Source organism: Microcebus murinus, chromosome 11, assembly GCF_040939455.1.
Source record: "Microcebus murinus isolate Inina chromosome 11, M.murinus_Inina_mat1.0, whole genome shotgun sequence".
Lineage (NCBI taxonomy): Eukaryota > Metazoa > Chordata > Mammalia > Primates > Cheirogaleidae > Microcebus > Microcebus murinus.
The window spans coordinates 11,360,924-11,381,419 of NC_134114.1; the positions used below are offsets into that span (position 1 = coordinate 11,360,924).

General features: G+C 42.0%; 1 protein-coding gene across 1 annotated transcript in view; it reads left to right on the top strand.

Moving 5' to 3' along the window:
- LOC105885359 (selenide, water dikinase 2-like) overlaps nucleotides 1-12,064 on the top strand; it is a 44,487-nt gene extending 32,423 nt beyond the window's left edge. Inside the window, exons 5-6 of the mRNA XM_076007894.1 lie at nucleotides 9,466-9,525; nucleotides 10,698-12,064. Of these exons, the coding sequence (XP_075864009.1) occupies nucleotides 9,466-9,525; nucleotides 10,698-12,003 (1,366 nt within the window). The 3' untranslated portion in view covers nucleotides 12,004-12,064. The remainder of the gene's footprint in view (nucleotides 1-9,465; nucleotides 9,526-10,697) is intronic.
- The last annotated feature ends 8,432 nt before the right edge of the window (nucleotides 12,065-20,496 follow it).

A 20,496-nucleotide genomic window follows, 5' to 3' on the forward strand; every position in this document is an offset into this window, starting at 1 on the left:
CTTTTTGATGAATGGAAATTCTTACTTTTAATATAGTACAAATTTATCCATCATTTCACTTATTGCTCTTGTGTCTTCTTTAAATTTTTTTTTTTTTGCCTACCCCAAGGTCATGAAGATATTCTCCTTCCCCCCCTAGAATATTCACTGTATTTAGACCTACTTTTTCAGCTACAATCCATCTGTAGTTGATTATTATGTATGAGGTGAAGTAGAGATTTAAGATTTTGTTTCATATATATTCTAATTTCTCCAGTGCAATTTATTGAAAAGGCCATTTTTTTCCCCTCATCTGACTGATATGTCACCTTTGTCAAAAATCAAGCAATAGTTTCTGCCTTCTCTTTTCTATTCCATAGGCCTATTGGTCTATCCTTGAGGTTATACTACACTCTCTTAATTGCTGTAGCTTTATAATGTGTCTTGGTATCTGCTCATGTAAATCCTAAAGTTTTTTTTTCTTCCAGATTGTCCCAGCCCTGCTGGGATATAGATTTACTTGGGAATAAGTTAGATCTTTATAACACTGAGTTTTTTCCATTCATGAGCATGGCATAGCTTTCCACTAAATTAGATGTTAAAGAGTTCTCTCAATAGTTGTAATTTTTCAGTACAAAAGTCTTGCAAATCTTTTGTCAGATTTATTCCTGGCTATTTTTTTTTCTTTATTATGCTGGCTAAAACCTCTAGTCATATGAATAGAAGTGACAATAGTGGCATACTTAGTTTATTGTCTATTTCAGGGGAAGAGCCTTTTATATTTCACCATTAAGTATAATGTTTGCTGCATGGTTTTTGTAAGTACTCTATATCAGGACAAAGGAAAGTTTCTTCCATTCTAAGTTTGCTAAAAGTTTTCATTTTGTTAACACAAGTGCTGAATTTTATCAAATGCAATTTGTTCATTTGTAAATATGATCATATGACATCTTTTTTTGTTATGTGATGAGTTACACTAATTGATTTTTTTTGGCTTATGAGCAATGGAAATTTATTTCTCACAGTTCCAAAGGCTAAGAAGTCCAAGATCAAGGTGCTGGCAGATTGGTGTCTGGTGAGGGCTGGCTTTCTGGTTTTGCCGATATCTGTTTTCTCACTGTGTCTTCAGATGGCTGTACAGGCACAGGAGCTGCCTGGGGACTCTGTTATAAGGGTATGCTGATGGATTTTTGTACGTTAAACTAATTTTGAATTCCATTCCTGGAATCAACCCAACTTGGTTGTGATGTATTGTTATTTTTATATGCTCTTGGGTTGGACACACAAATGTTTGGTGTCAATGTTTGATGAGTACTTAAGCATCTGTTAGTGCCCTATAGTCAAAGACCACTAGGAACCCACTTGAAGTTGAATAAGTTGGGCCTATTGCTCATTGAGAGGGAGACTGCACACAATAGGAACCATGGGGCATCCCAGTAAGAGGGAGTTAAGAAGGATTTATTACAGGATTTAGTGTTTTCAGGGAGGGTTTAAGGAAGCAGAGCTTTACTCCAGTCATGCTGTCAAGAAGCAGGGATAATTCTGTAATTGAATGACTTTATAGATCTTTTCAATAGAAGAATGCATCAAGGCTAAATGGTAATTGGCAAAGAGGCAACAGCCCCTTATAATAGCCAGGATGAGAGGGTGTTTGGTCATTTTTTATGGCTTGAACAATGGTCTTGATATTGTCTGTGTTAAGAGATGATTATGGTGTGGTCTCAGTTTGCTTTCATCATCACAGTTACAGAGTGTTCGTACCTATCGTGGTTGTTCTGAGAAATGGTTTATGATCAGCAGGACTCCAAGGCCCACCTGTAGGTGCCGGCCCAGCTCTCACACCAGTGGGGAGTGCCAGCTAGTAGAGAGTGCAGCTAGCTCCTTGGTGTTAAGAGCTTTTTCTCTTTTTCACACGTATGTGTATGAGAGAGACCGGTGTGCAGTTTTTCTTTTTTGTAATGTTCTTTTCAGATTTTGGTACCAAGTTTATGCTGGCCTCATAAAATGAGTTAGGAAGTGTGGCTTCTTTTTCTATTCTGTAGAAAAGTTTGTGAAACATTGGTATCAATTATGCTTTAAACGTTTGGAGAAAATCCCCTGGTGACGTTGTCTGAGCTTTGACAATGACTCTCTCCTTGACCAAACTTGACTTAGGCAGCTCTGCATCCTTAAACACTTGGTGTGCTTTTCCTATATAGATCCTTTCACTTGGCCTTGCCCTTGGCCCTGTCCTTGTTGCGCCTGCATGGTCCAGTTGTGGCGAGAATCCTGCTGATTCAGTTTAGGTTAGAGAACCCCCCCACCCTTGATATCTGATCTGCTCAATCTCTGATAGAATAAATTGCTTATCTCCTACCCCTGAGATCTGATCACCCTGGCCTACCTTCATCAAGACCCTTCCTCTGTCAGTTTAGCAAGGACCCTTCTCCTTGCTGTCTCCCTTAATAATTTCCCATATCTTAAATCCTCACTGTACTCATTTATGTTCTTTCTTTTTGTTTGCCTCTTTTGGATTAATCAGCTATTTTTTTTTATTATTCCATTTTCCCCTCTATTTAGTTTTTTTTTTTTTAAATAAGTATATTCCTATGTTATTCTTTTGGAAGTTACCCCAGAGGTTAAAACAATTGCTTTTGACTTATTCCAGTCTAATATAAATGAGTTCTAAGATGATGTCAAGACCTTAAAGCATTTTAACTCCATGTACCCCTCCTTTTGTTTTGCTATTTTTGTTATGCAGTTTAACCCTACACATATTTAAATCTCCTCAAGATATTATTACTGTTTTGTACAGTGCATATTCATTTAGATTTACGTGAATTTGTGTGGCTCGTTATTCCTATATGTATTGTGTGTTTCAATCTTCTGTCTGATGCATTGGGGAAACCATTGCTGCATGTTGGGTTCATTCTTGGTGTCCTCCTTCTCTTTGGTATCTGGGCCTCTCAAGGCCACTTTTGTAACCTCTAATCTCAGTCCTATAAAATTGCTTGAAGCCCTGCTGTCTTCTCTGCCTCTCAGCGTCTGCTAAGTTTCTCAGTCTCTAGTCCAGTACCAAGAATTGACACCTGCCCTGGAGGTGGACTTGGAATGCAGGAAGCTGAGCTCACCTCTATAAACGTCCTTTCTTTCTTGGATATGGTGCCCTGATTCTGCCTTGGCAGTTTTCCTATGCCTTGAAACAATTAAAAAAAATGAAAAGATTTGATCTGGTCTTTAAGTTTATCTTCAGTTTTCTTTCAACTACTCATCGTAGCCAGATGCAAAAGTCCTATAATTAATTATACATGTTGTACACAGATTCTCTGGCATATGGGAAGCCTTTGGTCATTTAAGAAACCAACTAGTATGTGTTGCTTAAAGAGTGTATATATGGAGAGAAATAACAAGGAGTAATGTAGAGGTTGCCTTGTCTTGGTGAACCCATTGCCAACCCGGGGCCCTCTTTCTTCTACTCCAGTTGGCTTATAGTGTGGAGAGAGAGCACCTTACTTTTCTCTCACCTGGCTGCACCCCCAGAATGACTAATTGGGGGGCTGACTGCCTGAGTGTGTTGTTTGGGATCCCGGTGAGCCCTCCAGCCTTCAAAATGCCTCTCGCCCTCCCGCACCCCAGACTAGCTCTGATGCCTTCCGTAAGGAAGAGTCCACAGCTAGAGGAATTTTAAACTTGCCAAAACTCTGAACGCCCAGGGCAACACAGAGACTTTGGTGCACCACAGATACCAGATTCTTCCTTGAGAGCAGGCATGGGGAGTAGAGAGAGGCATGCTATGACAGAGGGAAAGAGGCAGAAAGGAGAAAAACGGTCTGCTGGCATTATAATCACGCCTCGGCAGTGTCCTCCAGTGCCACAATAACCGGCGGGGCAGGGGGCTCTGGTACCCTTTATCTCCTACATGGCCAGGGGTCCTGCAGGAGGTGAGGAACTGACTACCTTTCTGACTGTCTTCACCCCTGTGCCTCTCTGCCTCCCAGGCTGGAGGAGTGGATCCCATTTCATGCTCCTTTGATCTTTGGGGTCTTCTCTAATGAATCCTTGGTCAGGGGCACAGACCTTTGGACAGACTGCCTACTGCTGAAGCTTGGTGTGCTTCTCGTGCACTGTATATTCTTCCCTCATCTGCTGTCTGTTTGTGTGTGGTGTTCTATAAATACATTAATTGGTGCCACTTTTAATTTAACTGTCACTGCTGTCTCTCTTCTTGACAAGCTTATATTAAACTCTCTGAGGATGGAACAAAATAAAACCACCCAGCCATAAGCGGCCTATTTTGGCTAAAGAGGAATGTAACGAAGAAAAGTTGTAGTCTTTCGTGGTGGGGAAAAGACCATTAACCCTTTGCACTCGCTTGCTTTTTTCTCATTATCCACTCGACATTGTCCACACTCGACCTCTGAGTGCAAAGGGTTAAGACTCCTCGGTGATAGTTTGTATGAAAAACTTAGAGTAAAACTTCCTTCTTAGAAGTGGAGGGAAAAAATCCTCCAGGAAATTGAACTAAGGAAGGAAAGGTAGAATTATCAGAACAACAGCTGCAATTTAGGAAGTGGGCTAAAGCCAATTTCAACTCCATTTTAACATTCATCAAGTCATACTTATTTTAGACGGACTTTGGTTTTGGTAGAGTTTCAGAAACCATATTCCATATATGCCTTAAAAGGCTGCGGCCATTTCATAACAATGGAAACCCAACTGGTACCAGTGCCCGTTTCAAGTGTCTTTTATACTTGATAGAAATTGGGACTAATTGTACAATAAAATATATTTTTACTAACTCCCATCTAGATGGCATTTAAGGACATAGCAGCAAATAATTTTAAATTTCTGCTATTCTGTGTTCTAAAGTTTATAAAACCAATGTTTGGGGATTTGGCAAGTTTAGGGCATAATGAGACCCTTTATTTCTAGATAAATTTAGATTGATATCAGCCAAGACCAGTAGACTGGTGCATCAGTCTGGGTCTGCCAGAGAAACCGAACCAGCGATTGTGGAGCTTGCACGTCTGACATTCCTAGAATAGGCCGTCAGGAAGGGCAGCCTGGAAGCTGTCAAACCAGAGCTGAAGCTGCAGTCTACAGGTGGGATTGCTCCTCCCCCGGGAAACCTCAGTTTTGCTCTTAAGGCCTTTAACAGATTGGATGAGCCCCACCCAGATCATCAAGCATAATCTCCTTTCTTTAAAGTCAACGGACTGCAGATGTTAACCAACCATACCCACAAAATACCTTTGCAGCAGCATTATTTTATTTTATTTTTTCTTGAGACAGAGTCTTGCTTTGTTGCCCAGGCTAGAGTGAGTGCCGTGGCATCGGCCTAGCTCACAGCAACCTCAAACTCCTGGGCTCAAGCGATCCTGCTGCCTCAGCCTCCTGAGTAGCTGGGACTACAGGCATGCGCCACCATGCCCGGCTAATTTTTTCTATATATATTAGTTGGCCAATTAATTTCTTCCTATTTATAGTAGAGACAGGGTCTCGCTCTTGCTCAGGCTGGTTCCGAACTCCTGACCTTGAGCAATCCACTCGTCTCGGCCTCCCAGAGTGCTAGGATTACAGGAGTGAGCCACCGCGCCCTGCCTGCAGCAGCATTTAGACTAGTGTTTGATCACATAACTGGGTATTGTAGCCTTGCCATGTTGACACATAAGACTAAGTACCACCACTGGACATGAAAACTCTCCTCTAGTTTGAACGGAATTATCCGGAGGTGCCATTCGATGTCCGTATACAGCATCAGTCCTGAAGGCCTGGTCTGCGTGGTCGGCTCACTGAATCCTAAATGGAGTCCTTCTCGCAGTGTGGGAGAAAGCCCAGCACGTGCTGTCCTTGTTCCCACAGTTGCTAATGCTTTGACATGGGCATGAGTTCAGGACACAGACTGTAGGGCAGAACTTCTTTATTTTTCATGAAAGCTGCACAGAGTGAATGTCCACGCTCTTAGTCATTTCCTTCCCTCTTTGCCTTTGCTTCTGGAGAATGGTGTGTAAGGAAGGGCTTTTGAGAATTTGTAATGTGTGTTTAGTTCTGAAGAATGCTTAATTTAAAAGAATAAAATTTCTGTAAGTATGGATTCTTTACTTAAAAGTATGTTTCCTTTTAGAACAAAGAGAATATGAAAGAAGAATATGACCACAAAACTGTAAATGTTGGCCAACCTATATTAATTTTATAGATATTTTCATTGTTTATAGCTAGAATAATCTTAAATGTGACTCGATATAACTTCTTTAGTTTGTTTAGTAATTTTATAATTTTAAGTGTATATTATGTTGGAATATGCACAATGAATGCAATGGGAATGTGATGTAATGCGAATGAATGTACACATTCAATAAGAAGAGAAACACATTTGACTTTAGGCTTAGATTCTATTCTTTGGTCACTAAATACTAACCTAGCAATAGTGCAGTGTGAAGAGGAAAAATTATCCAATGTATTTGTTAAATGTAGTGTATCAAATGGGGTTGTAGAAATTCTTCTTTTTCCACCCAAAGCTATTTCAGTCCTCTTTTCCAGTGTAATTTTAAAATACAAGTTCTATGGTTATGAATGTATTAGGCACCTACTAAGATGCTTTGATGTTCTCTGAACATGACACATACTCCTTGTAAAATCCTTGGATTTTTTTTAAGGCCTCCAAATTCTCTATCACTGTACATGAGGAGGAAAAGGGAAGTTTAAATATTTTGATTTTTATTGTCACAATAAAATTATCTTATGAGAGTTCTAAGAAAAAAGAAAGGAACTTTGCAATGTTATTGCCTGAATAAGAGGCAACATTTTCATATTTTGTGCAAATGGGACATGAGTCCAGGTATTCACAGGGCATATCCAATGAGCTGACAAGAGCAGGGAGTGGAGAGGGCGTCATCCTGACCAACCACAACATCCTTTCAGCTGGTGGTGGTGAAACTCAGGGGTTGGAACCTGCTGCATGCAAAGGAAAATTTTTAAACTAGCCTTTTTCATCTTGATTGAGGATGAAAACATAAATGGGAGTATCTGAACCTCTTGCAACCATTTTCTTGGACAGTAATACCTAAGTGTTTTCTTAAAATATCATTTGAGGGGGAGGGGGGGAATGGGCATTTATTGAAACCTTAAAATCTGTACCCCCATAATATGCCAAAATAAAAAAAAAATATCATTTGAAATTGAAAATGCAAACTGTGAGGCTCATTAGTTTGTCCATGGGTGGTCTTAAGAGGTTGGACCAAGGCTGGGTGTCTGGGTGTTGGTCTATGTGGGCTGAGTGACGTGTGAGCTGAGTGACCCAGCAGGTCTGGACACGTTATTTCCGGGAAACCTCGAAAATAAATCCCACAGTTTGTCTACTTTCACCTCCCTTCAGCCCCAGAACATTTGGCTTCACAGTGGCCCAGTGAGGCCACACTGAGGAGACTCACAGAGCTGGAAAAGCCCCTGCTCAGCAACAATGGGCTCACCCTCACCTTTGGACACTGTTCAACAAGTGTTTTGCTGACACACTAAGCCAACATGAGCAGTTCTTGATCCAAGGGTGAAAAACTGGCAATCACTGGGGATTAGATGAAGTCTCATTTCTATTATCAAATTATAATCAACCTTTTTGATTACGTAGGATCCATTTTACTTTGTGACTTAGAACACAACTCCAGCTGTGTGTGTGCACACACACTTCCACACCAAACACGTGTTCTAGTTCTCCCCCTTGTTACCTGTGGTTTGCTCTGGTATTTTCTTTCTATTCTGTCCCATCCTACCCTATCTATCCTATCCTATACTATCCAATCCCTCCTCTCCCTCTCCTCTCCTCTCCTCTCCTCTCCTCTCCTCTCCTCTCCTCTCCTCTCCTCTCCTCTCCTCTCCTCTCCTCTCCTCTCCTCTCCTCTCCTCTCCTCTCCTCTCCTCTCCTCTCCTCTCCTCTCCTCTCCTCTCCTCTCCTCTCCTCTCCTCTCCCCTCCCCTCCCCTCCCCTTCCCTCCTCTCCCCTCCTCTCCTCTCCCCTCCTCTCCTCTGTCTTATCCTATCCCATCTTATCCCATCCCACCTCATCCTAACCACTCTATCCTATTGTGTCTGTATCCAAAGTGCTAGTCGTGACTCATTACATTTATATTATGACACTTTAATATCTGGTGGATCTACTTCTAGAAAATAAAACCAGCAGTGTTACAGCTTCATGAACATTGGCAGTGAAAGAAGCTCTTCTGTACGAAATAATCTGCTACCCGAGACGTGCTGATTTCAGATAAGGTGCCCAGCTCTTTTCCTCCCAAGTGAGAAGGACAAAGTGGAGAAGAGGTAAGGATTCACTCTTTCTATAGGACACAGATATACACAGGGATGAATGAACATATATATGTTATTTTTTAAACCATGTATAGACCTCAAACCTGACTTTCCTTTCCTTGAAGTTGGATAGGAAAGAAGAAAATCAGTATCCATTGAAACTGGACAGTTCATGAATCGGTCCTGGGAATAAGAACTCTTGATGCAACTTTCACATGTCATTGAAGCTTCCAATAAACAGAAGTTACCATCAGAGAGGACTCTGAATAGACTAATTGGTGATCTGGATTAATGTCTTGATATGGGATTAATTTTCTTTCCATGGTCAATTCTGGGTGACATTCTAAAAGCCCCTGGAAAGGAAATTAATCCCCTACTTTCCCTGTGATGTTAATGGTGCTCCCTTGGGTTTTCAAAAGCAACTTTCAAAGGAGAATGTGATTTGGTCCATAGTTCTTGTTTATTTTTGGTTTTCCAGAGTCTGGACTTCTTTATTAAAGGCTGTCAACCTAGGGCCTTGACCACAGAGATTTAGCAACATGTTTTGAAGAAAAAGAAAATCAAAATTGGGGTTAATGAAAGTTAGAAATCTTTGAGTCTCCTTGTAGTTCTCCTGTACAGACACTTGTTTTGCAACTGTCTCTGGTCTGGGTGCGCCAGGTCTTTGCAGACCAGCTTGACCAGAGGAAAAACAAAATAAACATTGCCAATGGTGGCGGTCATAACCGGCAGACTCCTTTTTTTTTTTTCTCTACCAGACAAATCTCTTCTTTTTCCCCCCATTAAAATTTTGTCTCTATTTGACATTTTGAATCACCCTAGAAGGTGGAATATTGTTTTTGTTGAAGCCACTGGGTGTCTCCTACCTACCTTGTCTGGAAAAAGCCCCAAACGTCCCCTTCTCATGTACCCCTGGCCTAGGAATACTGCCCTTCCTGGCCTCTCTGGGTCTTGCTTGCATTGTAGCCCACCTGGCCCCGAGCTGGAAAAAAAATACCTTATCCAGGGTACCTGAATCCCCTAGGGATTATGCCCCCTTGCTCCAAATAGCCCTGAGACCTGGTCTAGGTGGATAGTGAACCTGCAAGGGACCTGCCTAGACGTCAAAGGGCAAATGACATGAAGTGCTCTTAAAAGTCTGAGTATATCAGCAAATCATACAGAAAATGAAAAACAGAGAGATTCTTGGAGGAGGCAGTGGTTGAAGTATTAGCAGCAGACTTGTCAGAACAAAAATACCTTGTCATCACTGCTTGGCCTCAGGAGCAGGTGGGTGTGGAGGTGGTGTCATAATTCTTAGGCTGCTCCTCTGACTTTGTATCTCAAAATACTCACCATTGATTTCTGGTTCCCCCAAGAGTTGGTTCCTACACTTACGTGCTCTTTTCTATATATCCGGGCTCTTTTTTTTTTTAAATATTATTATTTTTTTTAGACAGAGTCTCACTCTGTTGCCCAGGCCAGAGTGCTGTGGCATCAAGCCTAGCTCACAGCAACCTCAAACTCCTGGGCTCAAGTGATCCTCCTGCCTCAGCCTCCCAAGTAGCTGGGACTACAGGCATGTGCTACTGTGCCTGGCTAATTTTTTCTATATATATATATATTTTAGTTGGCCAATTAATTTCTCTCTATTTTTAGTAGAGACAGGGTCTCACTCTTGCTCAGGCTGATCTTGAACTTCTGACCTCCAGCGATCCTCCTACCTGGGCCTCCCAGAGTGCTAGGATTACAGGCCTGAGCCACAGCGCCTGGCCAGAGCTCTTGTTTTTAAATACTGGTTCTTTTCTTCATACCATGAAGACGAGTTAAAATCTCTCCTGTTTTGATCTACTTGCCATCAAATTGGGACTGACAAATTAAAACTATGGTTCTCAAATGGTGGTCATGTTCACCAGGGATTGGTGGGGGGGGGAGACCCAATCTTAGGGATGTGGCGAGCATTTTGGAGGGGAAGGGCATAACTAACCCTTCTTAGGGAGAGGCAAAGATATACAATGTAACCAAAATGCCAAAAACAAAACAAAACAAAACAAACAAACCCCTTTTCATCACGTGGTGGGCAGGCGAGAGGGGAGGAGGGGAGGGTGTAGGCTTACATAGTGTGTGCGGGGCGCACCACCTGGGGATTGGACACGCTTGAACCTCTGGCTCGTCAGGGGCAATATTTGTAATCCTAACAATATTTGTACCCCCATAATATGATGAAATAAAAGGAAGAAAAAAAAATCTCTCCTGTTTTGGAGGAAGGCCCATGGAGACACGGCCCGCGTCGGGCAGCGGGAGTGGTTCGTGCTGGAGAGAGTCTGGTAATATCTGACGTGACGTATTCCTCTGAGTGAAACTAAAAGCGTCCTCTCCTCTTCTCCCTCTCCTCTTCTCCCTCCCCTCAGGCCAGCCGCGGGCGGGACAGCGGAAGCCTGGGCGGCGCCACAGGGACGCCCGCAGGAAGGCGATGGCGGCGATGGCGGCGGCCGGCTCCTCGGGCCCGCGGGCCTTTTCCGCGGCCTGGGCCTTCTCCACCTACCAGCCCTTCGAGCCCCGGGCGTGGGGCCTCAGCCCGGGCTGGCGGCTGACGGGCTTCTCGGGCCTGAAGGGCTGAGGCTGCAAGGTCCCGCAGGAGGCGCTGCTCAAGCTCCTGGCGGGACTGAGGTGGCCCCCACCGGGCCGCGGCCTTGGAGAGGTGGCCCGGAGAGCCGGAGACGCGGCCTCCCCAGCCCTGGGCATCGGGCTGGACGCCTGCGTCATCCCCTTGAGGCACAGGGGCCTGTCCCTGGTGCAGACCACCGACTTCTTCTACCCCTTGGTGGAAGATCCCTACATGATGGGGCGCATAGCTTGCGCCAACGTGCTGAGTGACCTCTACGCCATGGGCATCACCGAATGCGACAACATGTTGATGTTGCTCAGCGTCAGCCAGAAGATGAGTGAGGAGGAACGGGAAAAGATAACGCCGCTCATGATCAAGGGCTTCCGGGACGCCGCCGAGGAAGGAGGGACTGCGGTGACGGGCGGGCAGACGGTGGCCAACCCCTGGATCATCATCGGTGGAGTCGCCACCGTGGTATGCCAGCCAAATGATTTCATAATGCCTGACGGTGCTGTCGTGGGGGATGTGCTCGTGTTAACCAAGCCCTTAGGCACCCAGGTCGCTGTCAATGCCCACCAATGGCTGGATAACCCTGAAAGGTGGAGCAAAGTGAAGACGGTGGTCTCCAGACAAGAGGTGGAGCTGGCCTATCAGGAAGCCATGTTCAATATGGCTACTCTCAACAGAACTGCGGCTGGGCTAATGCACTCATTTAACGCCCATGCCGCCACAGACATCACAGGCTTTGGCATTCTTGGGCATTCTCAGAGCCTTGCGAAACAACAGAGAAATGAAGTATCCTTTGTCATTCATAATCTGCCCATCCTTGCCAAGATGGCTGCGGTCAGCAAGGCCGCTGGGCAGTCTGGGCTCCTTCAAGGAACCTCAGCTGAAACCTCTGGGGGATTGCTGATTTGTCTGCCAAGAGACCAGGCAGCTCACTTCTGTTCTGAAATCAAGTCTTCCAAGTATGGAGGGGTTCACCAAGCATGGATTGTTGGCATTGTGGAAAAGGGAAACCGGACAGCCCGGATCATTGACAAGCCTCGAGTTATTGAAGTCCCACCTCGTGGGGCCACTGCTACTGTTTTCACTCTTGACAATTCTAGTGCCTCCTCGGAGCCACCTCATGACATGAAATGGCAGAAGTTGTTTGGGCCTTAGAGCCTTTGTACACAATTGTGGACAATTCTCAAGAGTTAATTTTAAGAAATTGCCTAAGAAGGTTGCCTGCATAGTGGGTCCAGCTTCCTTTTCTAGGTGATTTGAATCAGCCCGTCAAAAGCTGCCTCTGTGTACATTCCAAGGCCAGAAGTAGCATTTTGAACTTTGGGGGGACATTTGTTCATCTATGGGTAAAAGAGGAGCAGAAAAACCTGTTTCCTCTTTCCAAAGTAAGATGAGGTTATTCCGGTTTGAGGGATTTTTCTTTGCATTGGGTTGATTCACTTCTGCATAGACGGTGAGATTATTTATTAAAAGTGCATACTCACATAAAAAAAGTAAATTGCAAAATGAAAAAAATTTAGATCAGAAGCAAATGAGTTTGGACCAATACTGCTGAGAAATCTAAATTGCTAAGAGAGATCTGATAATGTAATGTCTAATTCTTTTTTTTTTTTTTTTTTGTAAGAACATATTCTGTAATAGTAATGTCTAATTCTTTATTAGATTTTTCTGAAGTACTGGCTCTTTCCTGCTCTGGGCAAGAATTGAGCAGCTTGTCCAGCGACTGGGAAGGGAGGGCCTGCCACCATCCGACTTGGCCTCTGTTAATGACGCCTTTCCTTCCAACCCCATTAAGGACAGGGAGAGGCAGAGCAAAACCAGAGAGCCCAGGCGTTGGTGGTCATTACCATGTTAAATCTTGTGCTGACAATTTCTGGTGATTTAATCAATAAAGAGTAATTTCTAGCTAAAAATAATCTCTCCCATTTTGGAACACGAAACCCTCCAACTATCCTCCTTTTCCTTCCAACGGTTGCTTCTCATTCTCTCCATGTGTGTACTTTAGGTGTGTCTCAACTTTTGGTGTGCACTAAAATCTCCTATAGAACATGTTAGAACACAGATTGCTGGGCCTTATCCCCAGAGTTTCTGATTTGGGAGGTTTGGGGTAGGGTCCAAGAGTGCACATTTCAGACAAGTTCCCAGGCGATGTTGATGGTTAGGGGCCAGCTTTGAGGACCATGGCTCTACAGAGCACCCTCTTCATTCAGTGGCTTCACTTGCTGTTTTTCCATTTACTACCCAGCTCGCTGCTGCCTGCCCACTGCCCCACCACTGCTGACCTCCAAAGGTCAAATCCAGTGGACGCTTTGTGTCCCATCTTACTCAAGCCATCTGTGACATTGGTCACCCGACTACATTCCTCTCTTTCTTCCTTTGGTTTCCCTGACATCACTCTCTCCCAGTTGTTTCCTTCATTTCTGGCTGCTCTTTTTGAGTTGCCTTTTCAGCAACCTCTTCTACCCATGGTGTGTTTTGGTCTTCTCAGGCACTGTGCTTGTCCTCTGCACTTTTCACTCTACTCTTCCTGGGCTGCCTCACCTACACTTACTTCTCCAGCATATGCCAGTAACCCTCAGAGTGACCTCTCTACCACAGGCCTCTCTTCTAGCTCCATATCTGCATATCTACCAAGTCAGGAAGTTAGATACATCCCCAACAGGCTTATTATATTTACCCCCAAATCATCCCCTTGTTTTCCTGATCCCCATGAAGGGAGACCATTTTTCCCTGAGCTAGGAATCTGTGTGCTATTTTTATTTTTTTCTCCCTCATTCTTAATCCTGACGTCCAGTTCTTCATCAGAATATCCCTTACATTCCCCTCTACCCTTCCTTTCCTTTTTCATTGCTAATGCCTTGGTTCACTGCTGTTTGCCAATATTACTGGGAGACCCTCCTAACTCTTAACTCTGTTTCCAGGCTGCGACAGTACAGGGATAGTTCATGGGCATCAGCTTTCTGTTATTTCTGGGCACATTTTAAATACTAGAAATATATGGGTCTCTCAGATCATGTAACATTTTGCCATTCTGTAAGTTCTTGTTTTGCCATTTGATATTCCATCATTTTATACAACAAGAGGACTCATCATATGCATCTGAAGCATGTATGGCATTGCTGTTCATTGGTGGAAAATCTATAATTTTTCTCCAGCACAATGTGTATTAACTTCTGGCATTCTGGACCTGGCTGTTGCAATCCTTTCTTAATGAAGTGCCACTGCTGAGAGGGGAGAAACTAAAGGGACCCTCCCCCAATTTAGATTTAGTGCTAGGAGGGAACAGTAAATACAACAATATAGGAGGTAGACAATCTTAGCTCCATTTCACAGATGAGGAAACTGAGGCTCTGAGAAGGTAAGTAGAGTTAGAAAAAAGTGTAGCCAAAGATACAAACCACATCTGCAAAAAGCAGGAAAGCAGGTTGTAGAAAATGAGAGATGTTTAGCTCCCTCTGCATAGAAGAGTATAGTTTCTGCAGAGTATAGTTTCATTATTTTGTTGAAGTGTGGTAAATTTTAATTAACCCAGACATCCCTATAATGAAGCAGATTCCTATAATGAAGTGGAAAAAGTCCTAAAGCCAAAAATGATCTTGTGATCCATTTCGATAGGCAGTGTTGTTCTGTGTATGTGTGTGATGTGTATGTACGTGTAGTTCTGTGAAAATTTAAAAACGTTTTATTTGGAAGTAACTATAGATTCTCAGGAATTTGCAGAAGTAGTACAGAGAGGCCCTGGTAATCTTTTATCCAGTTTCCCCAGTGGTTACTTCATATATGACTATAGTGTGATGTCAAAGCCTGCAAACTGACAGTGGTATGATGTGTGTGTACATAGTTCTGCCAGATGTGTAGATTCATGTAACCACCGCAATCAAGATATAGAACTATTCCATCACCAGAAATATCTCCCTCGTACTATGTTTTTAGAATCATTTCCTCTTCCCTCCACCATCCCTAACCCTGGCTACCCCTAATCTGTTGTCCATCTCTGTAATTCTGTCATTTTGAGAAGGTTGTATGAATATATGGTATTTAACCTCTTGAGACTGACTTTTTTCACTTCATAATGTCTCTGCATATAGTTGGGGCATATTTTTAAAATCTTCTCTGCCAGTATGTGTCTTGTCTCTCTCTTGCTTATTTCAAGATTTTTTTCTTTACTTTTATTTTTTAGAAGATTAAATATGTTGTGTCTTGGCATGGATTTGTTTAGGTCTATCTTCTGTAGAATTTGCACAGCTTCTTGATTCTTTGGATTTATGTCTTTTATCAAATTTGGGGAATTTTTAGCTATTATTCTATAACTTTAAATACTTTTTTAGCCCCACCTTCTTTCTCATCTCCTTCTGTGACTCGAAGAACATGTTTGATTTCTTTGTTGTAGTTCCATAGGTCCCTGAGTATGTTCATTTTTTTCAATTTATATCCTTACTGTTATCCAAAACAAGGAACTTCTATTGTTCTATCCTCAAGTTCACTGATTCTTTTCTCTGTCCTTTACCTTCTGCTGTTAAGCTCATCTATTGAATTTTTTGTTTGTTTTTGTGTATTTTGGTTCTAAAATGTATATTTGGTTCTTCTTTACATCGTCTATTTGTTTGCTGAGATTTTCTATTTTTTCCTCTGTTTCAAACATGTTTTTGTAATTGTTCATTAAAGCCTTTTTATGATCGCTGCTTTAAAATCTTTGTCAGATAATCCCAACATCAGTATTATCTTGGTGTTGGCTTCTGTGGACTGTCTTTTCTTATTCAACGTGAGATTGTCCTGGTTCTTGGTGTGATGAGTGATTTTTTATATTATCATGGACATTTTGAGTATTACTTTATGAGACTCTGGATCTTACTTAAATTTTCTGTTTAGCAGGCTTCTGACACTCTGCTGGGGGAAAAGGGGTGCACTGCCTTGTCACTGCCCAGTGGGGTGAATGTCTAGGTTCCTCTCTTGATTTCTTTAGTGCCCCCAGGAGGGACTCCCTCTTACTGCTGGGTGGTAGTGGATTCCAGCCCCTTGTGGGCCTCAGCTGGCCCCATGCTGGCTGGGAAGGACAGGGATGTCCCGCTGATGCTTCCCATGGGGCACCCCCGACATTGTACTTGAGTAAGGGGTAGGGCGAAAGCATTGTAATTCTGTTTCTGTATTTGGATTGTTCTGCTCCTAGATAGAAATCTTGGAGGTTCTGAAAAACTCCTTGACCTTGTTTCTTCTGTACCTTTGTCTCTACCCCAACTAGCTGGGTTTGTGAACACAGACTAAGTGAAAGGCACGCATTTCCTCTGTGCTAAGAGAAAGCTCATTTGAGGAGTTGGGACTGTCCTTTCAGCATGGAAGTCACACGAGTTTTAGTCTCTTAGTCAGTTTGGACTGCTATCACAGATACCATAGGCTGGATGGCTTAAACAACATTTATTTCTCCTAGTTGTAGAAGCTGGAAAGTCTAAGACCAAGGTGCTGGCCAATTCAGTTCCTGGGGAGGGCATTCTGCCTGGTTTGCAGAAGAATGCCTTCTTGATGTATCCTCACATGGTAGAGAGAGAGATTCCCTTTCCCATGTTTCTCTTTATAAGGGCACCAATCCCATTAATGAGTATGCCCATCCTCAGACCTAATTACAGTTGGTCCCTGATTTATGATGGTTCAATTTATGCTTTTGCAACTTTATAGTGGTGTGAAAACAATAGGTATTCCGTAGAAATTGTACTTTGATCATACGACCATTCTGTTTTCCACTTCAGTACAGTATTCAAATAATTGCATGAGATATTAAACACCTTCTTATAAAAGAGGTTTGAGTCAGATGGTTTTGCCCAACTATAGGCTAATGTAAGTGTTCTGAGCATGTTTAACATAGGCTATGCTATGCTACATTGTTAGGAAGGCCTTGATGAAAGTAGTAAAGGCAGTCAGTATACAAGTTCAAGTCGTCAAAATCCAAAATGCAGGGTATGTTTAATCATGCGTATTGTGTCTTTACTTCTTGCTAATTCTTCATTACAGTTTATCTCATTTGTTGAAAAATCTAAATTCTTTATTCACTTATGTTTTTGGCAATGGGTAACTTAGTCTATAACTCTCTCCTTGACTGTGGTATTCATTATATAATTTTTATTGCATTACTTACAAACATAGGATATGATTAGTGATGAGTTTGCCTTTAGATTATATGCTAATGGTTTCTGGAATTTCATGTCTTAATATGAGGAGAAGTTAAAAATATATATTAATTTAGGTCGGGCCTGGTGGCTCACACCTGTAATCCTAGTACTCTGGGAGGTTGGGCGGGAGGATTGCTTGAGCTCAGGAGTTTGAGAGCCTGAGCAAGTGCAAGACCCTGTCTCTACTAAAAATGGAAAGAAATTAGCCAGACAACTAAAAAAAAAAAAAAAAAATAGAAAAAATTAACCGGGCATGGTGGCATGTGCCTGTAGTCCCAGCTACCCGGGAGGCTGAGGCAAGAGGATTGCTTGAGCCCAGGAATTTGAGGTTGCTGTGAGCTAGGTTGACACCATGGCACTCTAGCCTGAGCAACAGAGTGAGAGACTCTATCTAAAATATATATATATATATATATATATGTTTAAGCAATATGAGACAAGCACTTATTTATTTCTGTAAAATTTCTTAACACTTTAAGCAAATGTAACAGTCTATGAAAGCAGGACTTGGATCACTAAGCAGCTGTGGTTGAGACACATTTCCCAGCCTTCTTTGTGGTTAGGCATGGCCATGTGACTGAGTTCAGCCAATAGAACATGAGTGGAAGTGAGCCATAAAAACCTCCCAGGTCTTTCTCCTTCAAGGGCAATCTTGGAGGGAAAATGTGGAAGACAGTGGGACCATAGGTCCCTGAATTATTGTGCTTGAAAGGGTCTTGTTCATCAGAAACATTCACTTTAGAATTTACATGAGCAAAAATAAGCTCAGTTATATTACTCTGCTCAGATTTGGGATTTATCTGCTCATCAGCTGGCAATTCCTTAACCAATATAAAAGTGGTAGGTTTTTGGCTTAGATTTAGTTCTCATTTTCAGTTCCTAGAATAGCAATGTTGTTAAGACAGTGAGCCTTGGAATCACATAGAGCTTGGATGGGATCCTCTTACTAGCCATGTAAATATCTTAGCTCTTCAGAAACTCAGTTCCTTTATCTATAAAGTGGGGATATAATATCTACCTGCTTAGGGTGATTGTGCAGACTAAATAAAAAATAGTCTTCACAGTGCCTGGCACATAATAAATAGTCAATCATCGGACAGAAATTATATTTTATTTTTATCCTTCTCACTTCAGTGGAAAAAATGATTCTGAATTGGTGTATTTTAACTATTTCCCTTAGGATTTCAATATTATTTATGGTCAGATAACATGTGTTTCCATCTACATGGTTATTCCCTTCTGCTTCTGTCTAAACATTCATTTTTTTCACTTGGAAAAAAATTTTCATCCTCCAAGTTCTAAAAAATTACCTTAGTTTTTAGTGGCAGATTTTAATTTTCCAAAATGGTCACAGCAATATTTCCAATCCCACAAACTCTTCTAGACCATTACAATCTTTCCATACCAGTTTCTCCAATAAAACTGATGTGTGACTTCTGAGGCTAGCTCATAAACAGCAATATGGCTCGCATTAACTCTTCTCTCTCTCCCTCCTTCCTTCCTTGTCTCTCTCCCCCATCTCTCTCCTCCCCCCACTCGCACTGGAAACTAACTTACCCTTATCCAGCCTTGTTGTAAGGGAGCCCAGGTCACGTGGAGATGCTGTGTGTAAGTGTTCTAGCTAACGGTCCTAGGTAAGGTCCCAGGTCATCGGCATCAGTCTTCAGAAATGCCAATGAATGAGCCTTCGGATAATTTCGGTTCCAAGCCTCTGAGCAGTCCCAGCTGATGCCGAGTGGAGCAGAGAGAAGTCATCCCCACTGAGCCCTGACCAAATTGCAGATTCAGGAGCAAAATAAATGTCATCATTGTCTTAGGCTATTACATTTTGGAGAGGTCTGTTAAAACAGCAATAAATAGTGGAATAACTCCACTGTGAAGCCATCCTATGACCTCTTGTTTTTTTCTCCCTTCCCCAGAACTAAGAGCTTTTCTCTGTGCTCTTTTAGCATTTTATTTGTTTCACTGGCATTTAACAGTTTGTTAAAGTTTGTGAAATCCTTGAGGGCAAGGATCAAAGCTTATTCTTTTTTTGTGTGTTACTTGTAGCATCTGATTCAGTGCCTGGTATAGTGCATGTACTGAACAAATGCTGATGAAATGACAGTTGAGCTTATTTTGCCTTGCCTTGCCAGCGCTGTTATGCCATGCATAGAAATTTCCACTCTGTATTAAATTCTGTTGTGAAATGGCATCTGGAGCACAAGCAAACCGTATGAAGCTCAAGGATGGTTGATGACATCCCAGAGTCTGTAACGAGAGTAGATGGGAAAGCCAACCGAATGACATGAAAAAATGTCTAGCAGTCATTAAGCAATTCGCCAGTCATGTCTGGCGCTCCATAAAGCAATTTTAAAATGTGATCATTGCTGTCAGGGGCACTGAACATTCCAGAGCTCTTGATTACCCTTATTAGAATATCCTTTGTAGAAAGAGGTCTTAAAATTTTTTATAAACTCTCAGTGACTTTCAATGATGCTCTTTTTAACAAGATCACAAAACTCTGCCATAAAATGTTCTGATACACTTAGAAAGCAAAATTCTCATTCCACACATTTGTTTTCCATGCTCTGTCATTTAGCAGCTTTGGTACAAGCAAACACATGTTTATTTTAAAAGCTTCAAGGTTACTTATTTCTCATGAATGGAAAGACCATTCAGCTGAATGTCCAGAGACTCAGCCCTGCTCTGCAACTGACTAGATGTGTGATCTTTAAAAAAATCCTTTTTTTTTTCCCATTCAGATTTCAATTCCCACATTTATGAAGCAAGGATTGATGGTCTCTAGGGCTTTGTCCAAGTCTAGCTCCACCATTCCATGAGCAAAATGATAGCAACATTCTTGTTGATATATAGGTGAAAACTTAAAGTGCTTATGGACTTTTTGACCCATAAGAAAAAACTAGTGATGTAGGGAATATTAGGATTTCGAAATTTGGACTATCCTCTCAACAGCTGCACAAAACTAGCCTGTTTATCATCTGTTATTTTTGTGGATTAGAACAATACATTTTTAACCACTAGAAAATGGTTATGGAATGACACTGTTGTGAAGAGGAAGTCACAACAGTTATTGGGGTCTTTGATCTGCCATATTGGAGTCCTCCAACTGTGCACATTCATTGTGCTGTAAGAAGAAAGAAGTTTCTGTGACCCATTTAAAGCTAAATTCATTTTAGGGTTGTCTTTAAGAGAGACTGAGAAAAGGCTAAAAGATTAACCCAGAGTTCCATTTTGAGACATTAAGAATTCTCAGCAATATAATATGGAAAATAAATGGCAAGCAGGATTACATTTTTTTTTTCTTTGAAGGTATTCTATAGTAAAACAGAACAGAACTTGTCTATTTACAACATTTTTCAATTTTTCTGGGCAGTTGATAAAACATAACATTGCCAACATCATTTTCTCTCTCCTCATCTAGGACATTTTTCTTTTTGTCATTTTTATGCGTTACCTGTTATGAAGGTCTTTCACCTCTTGCATT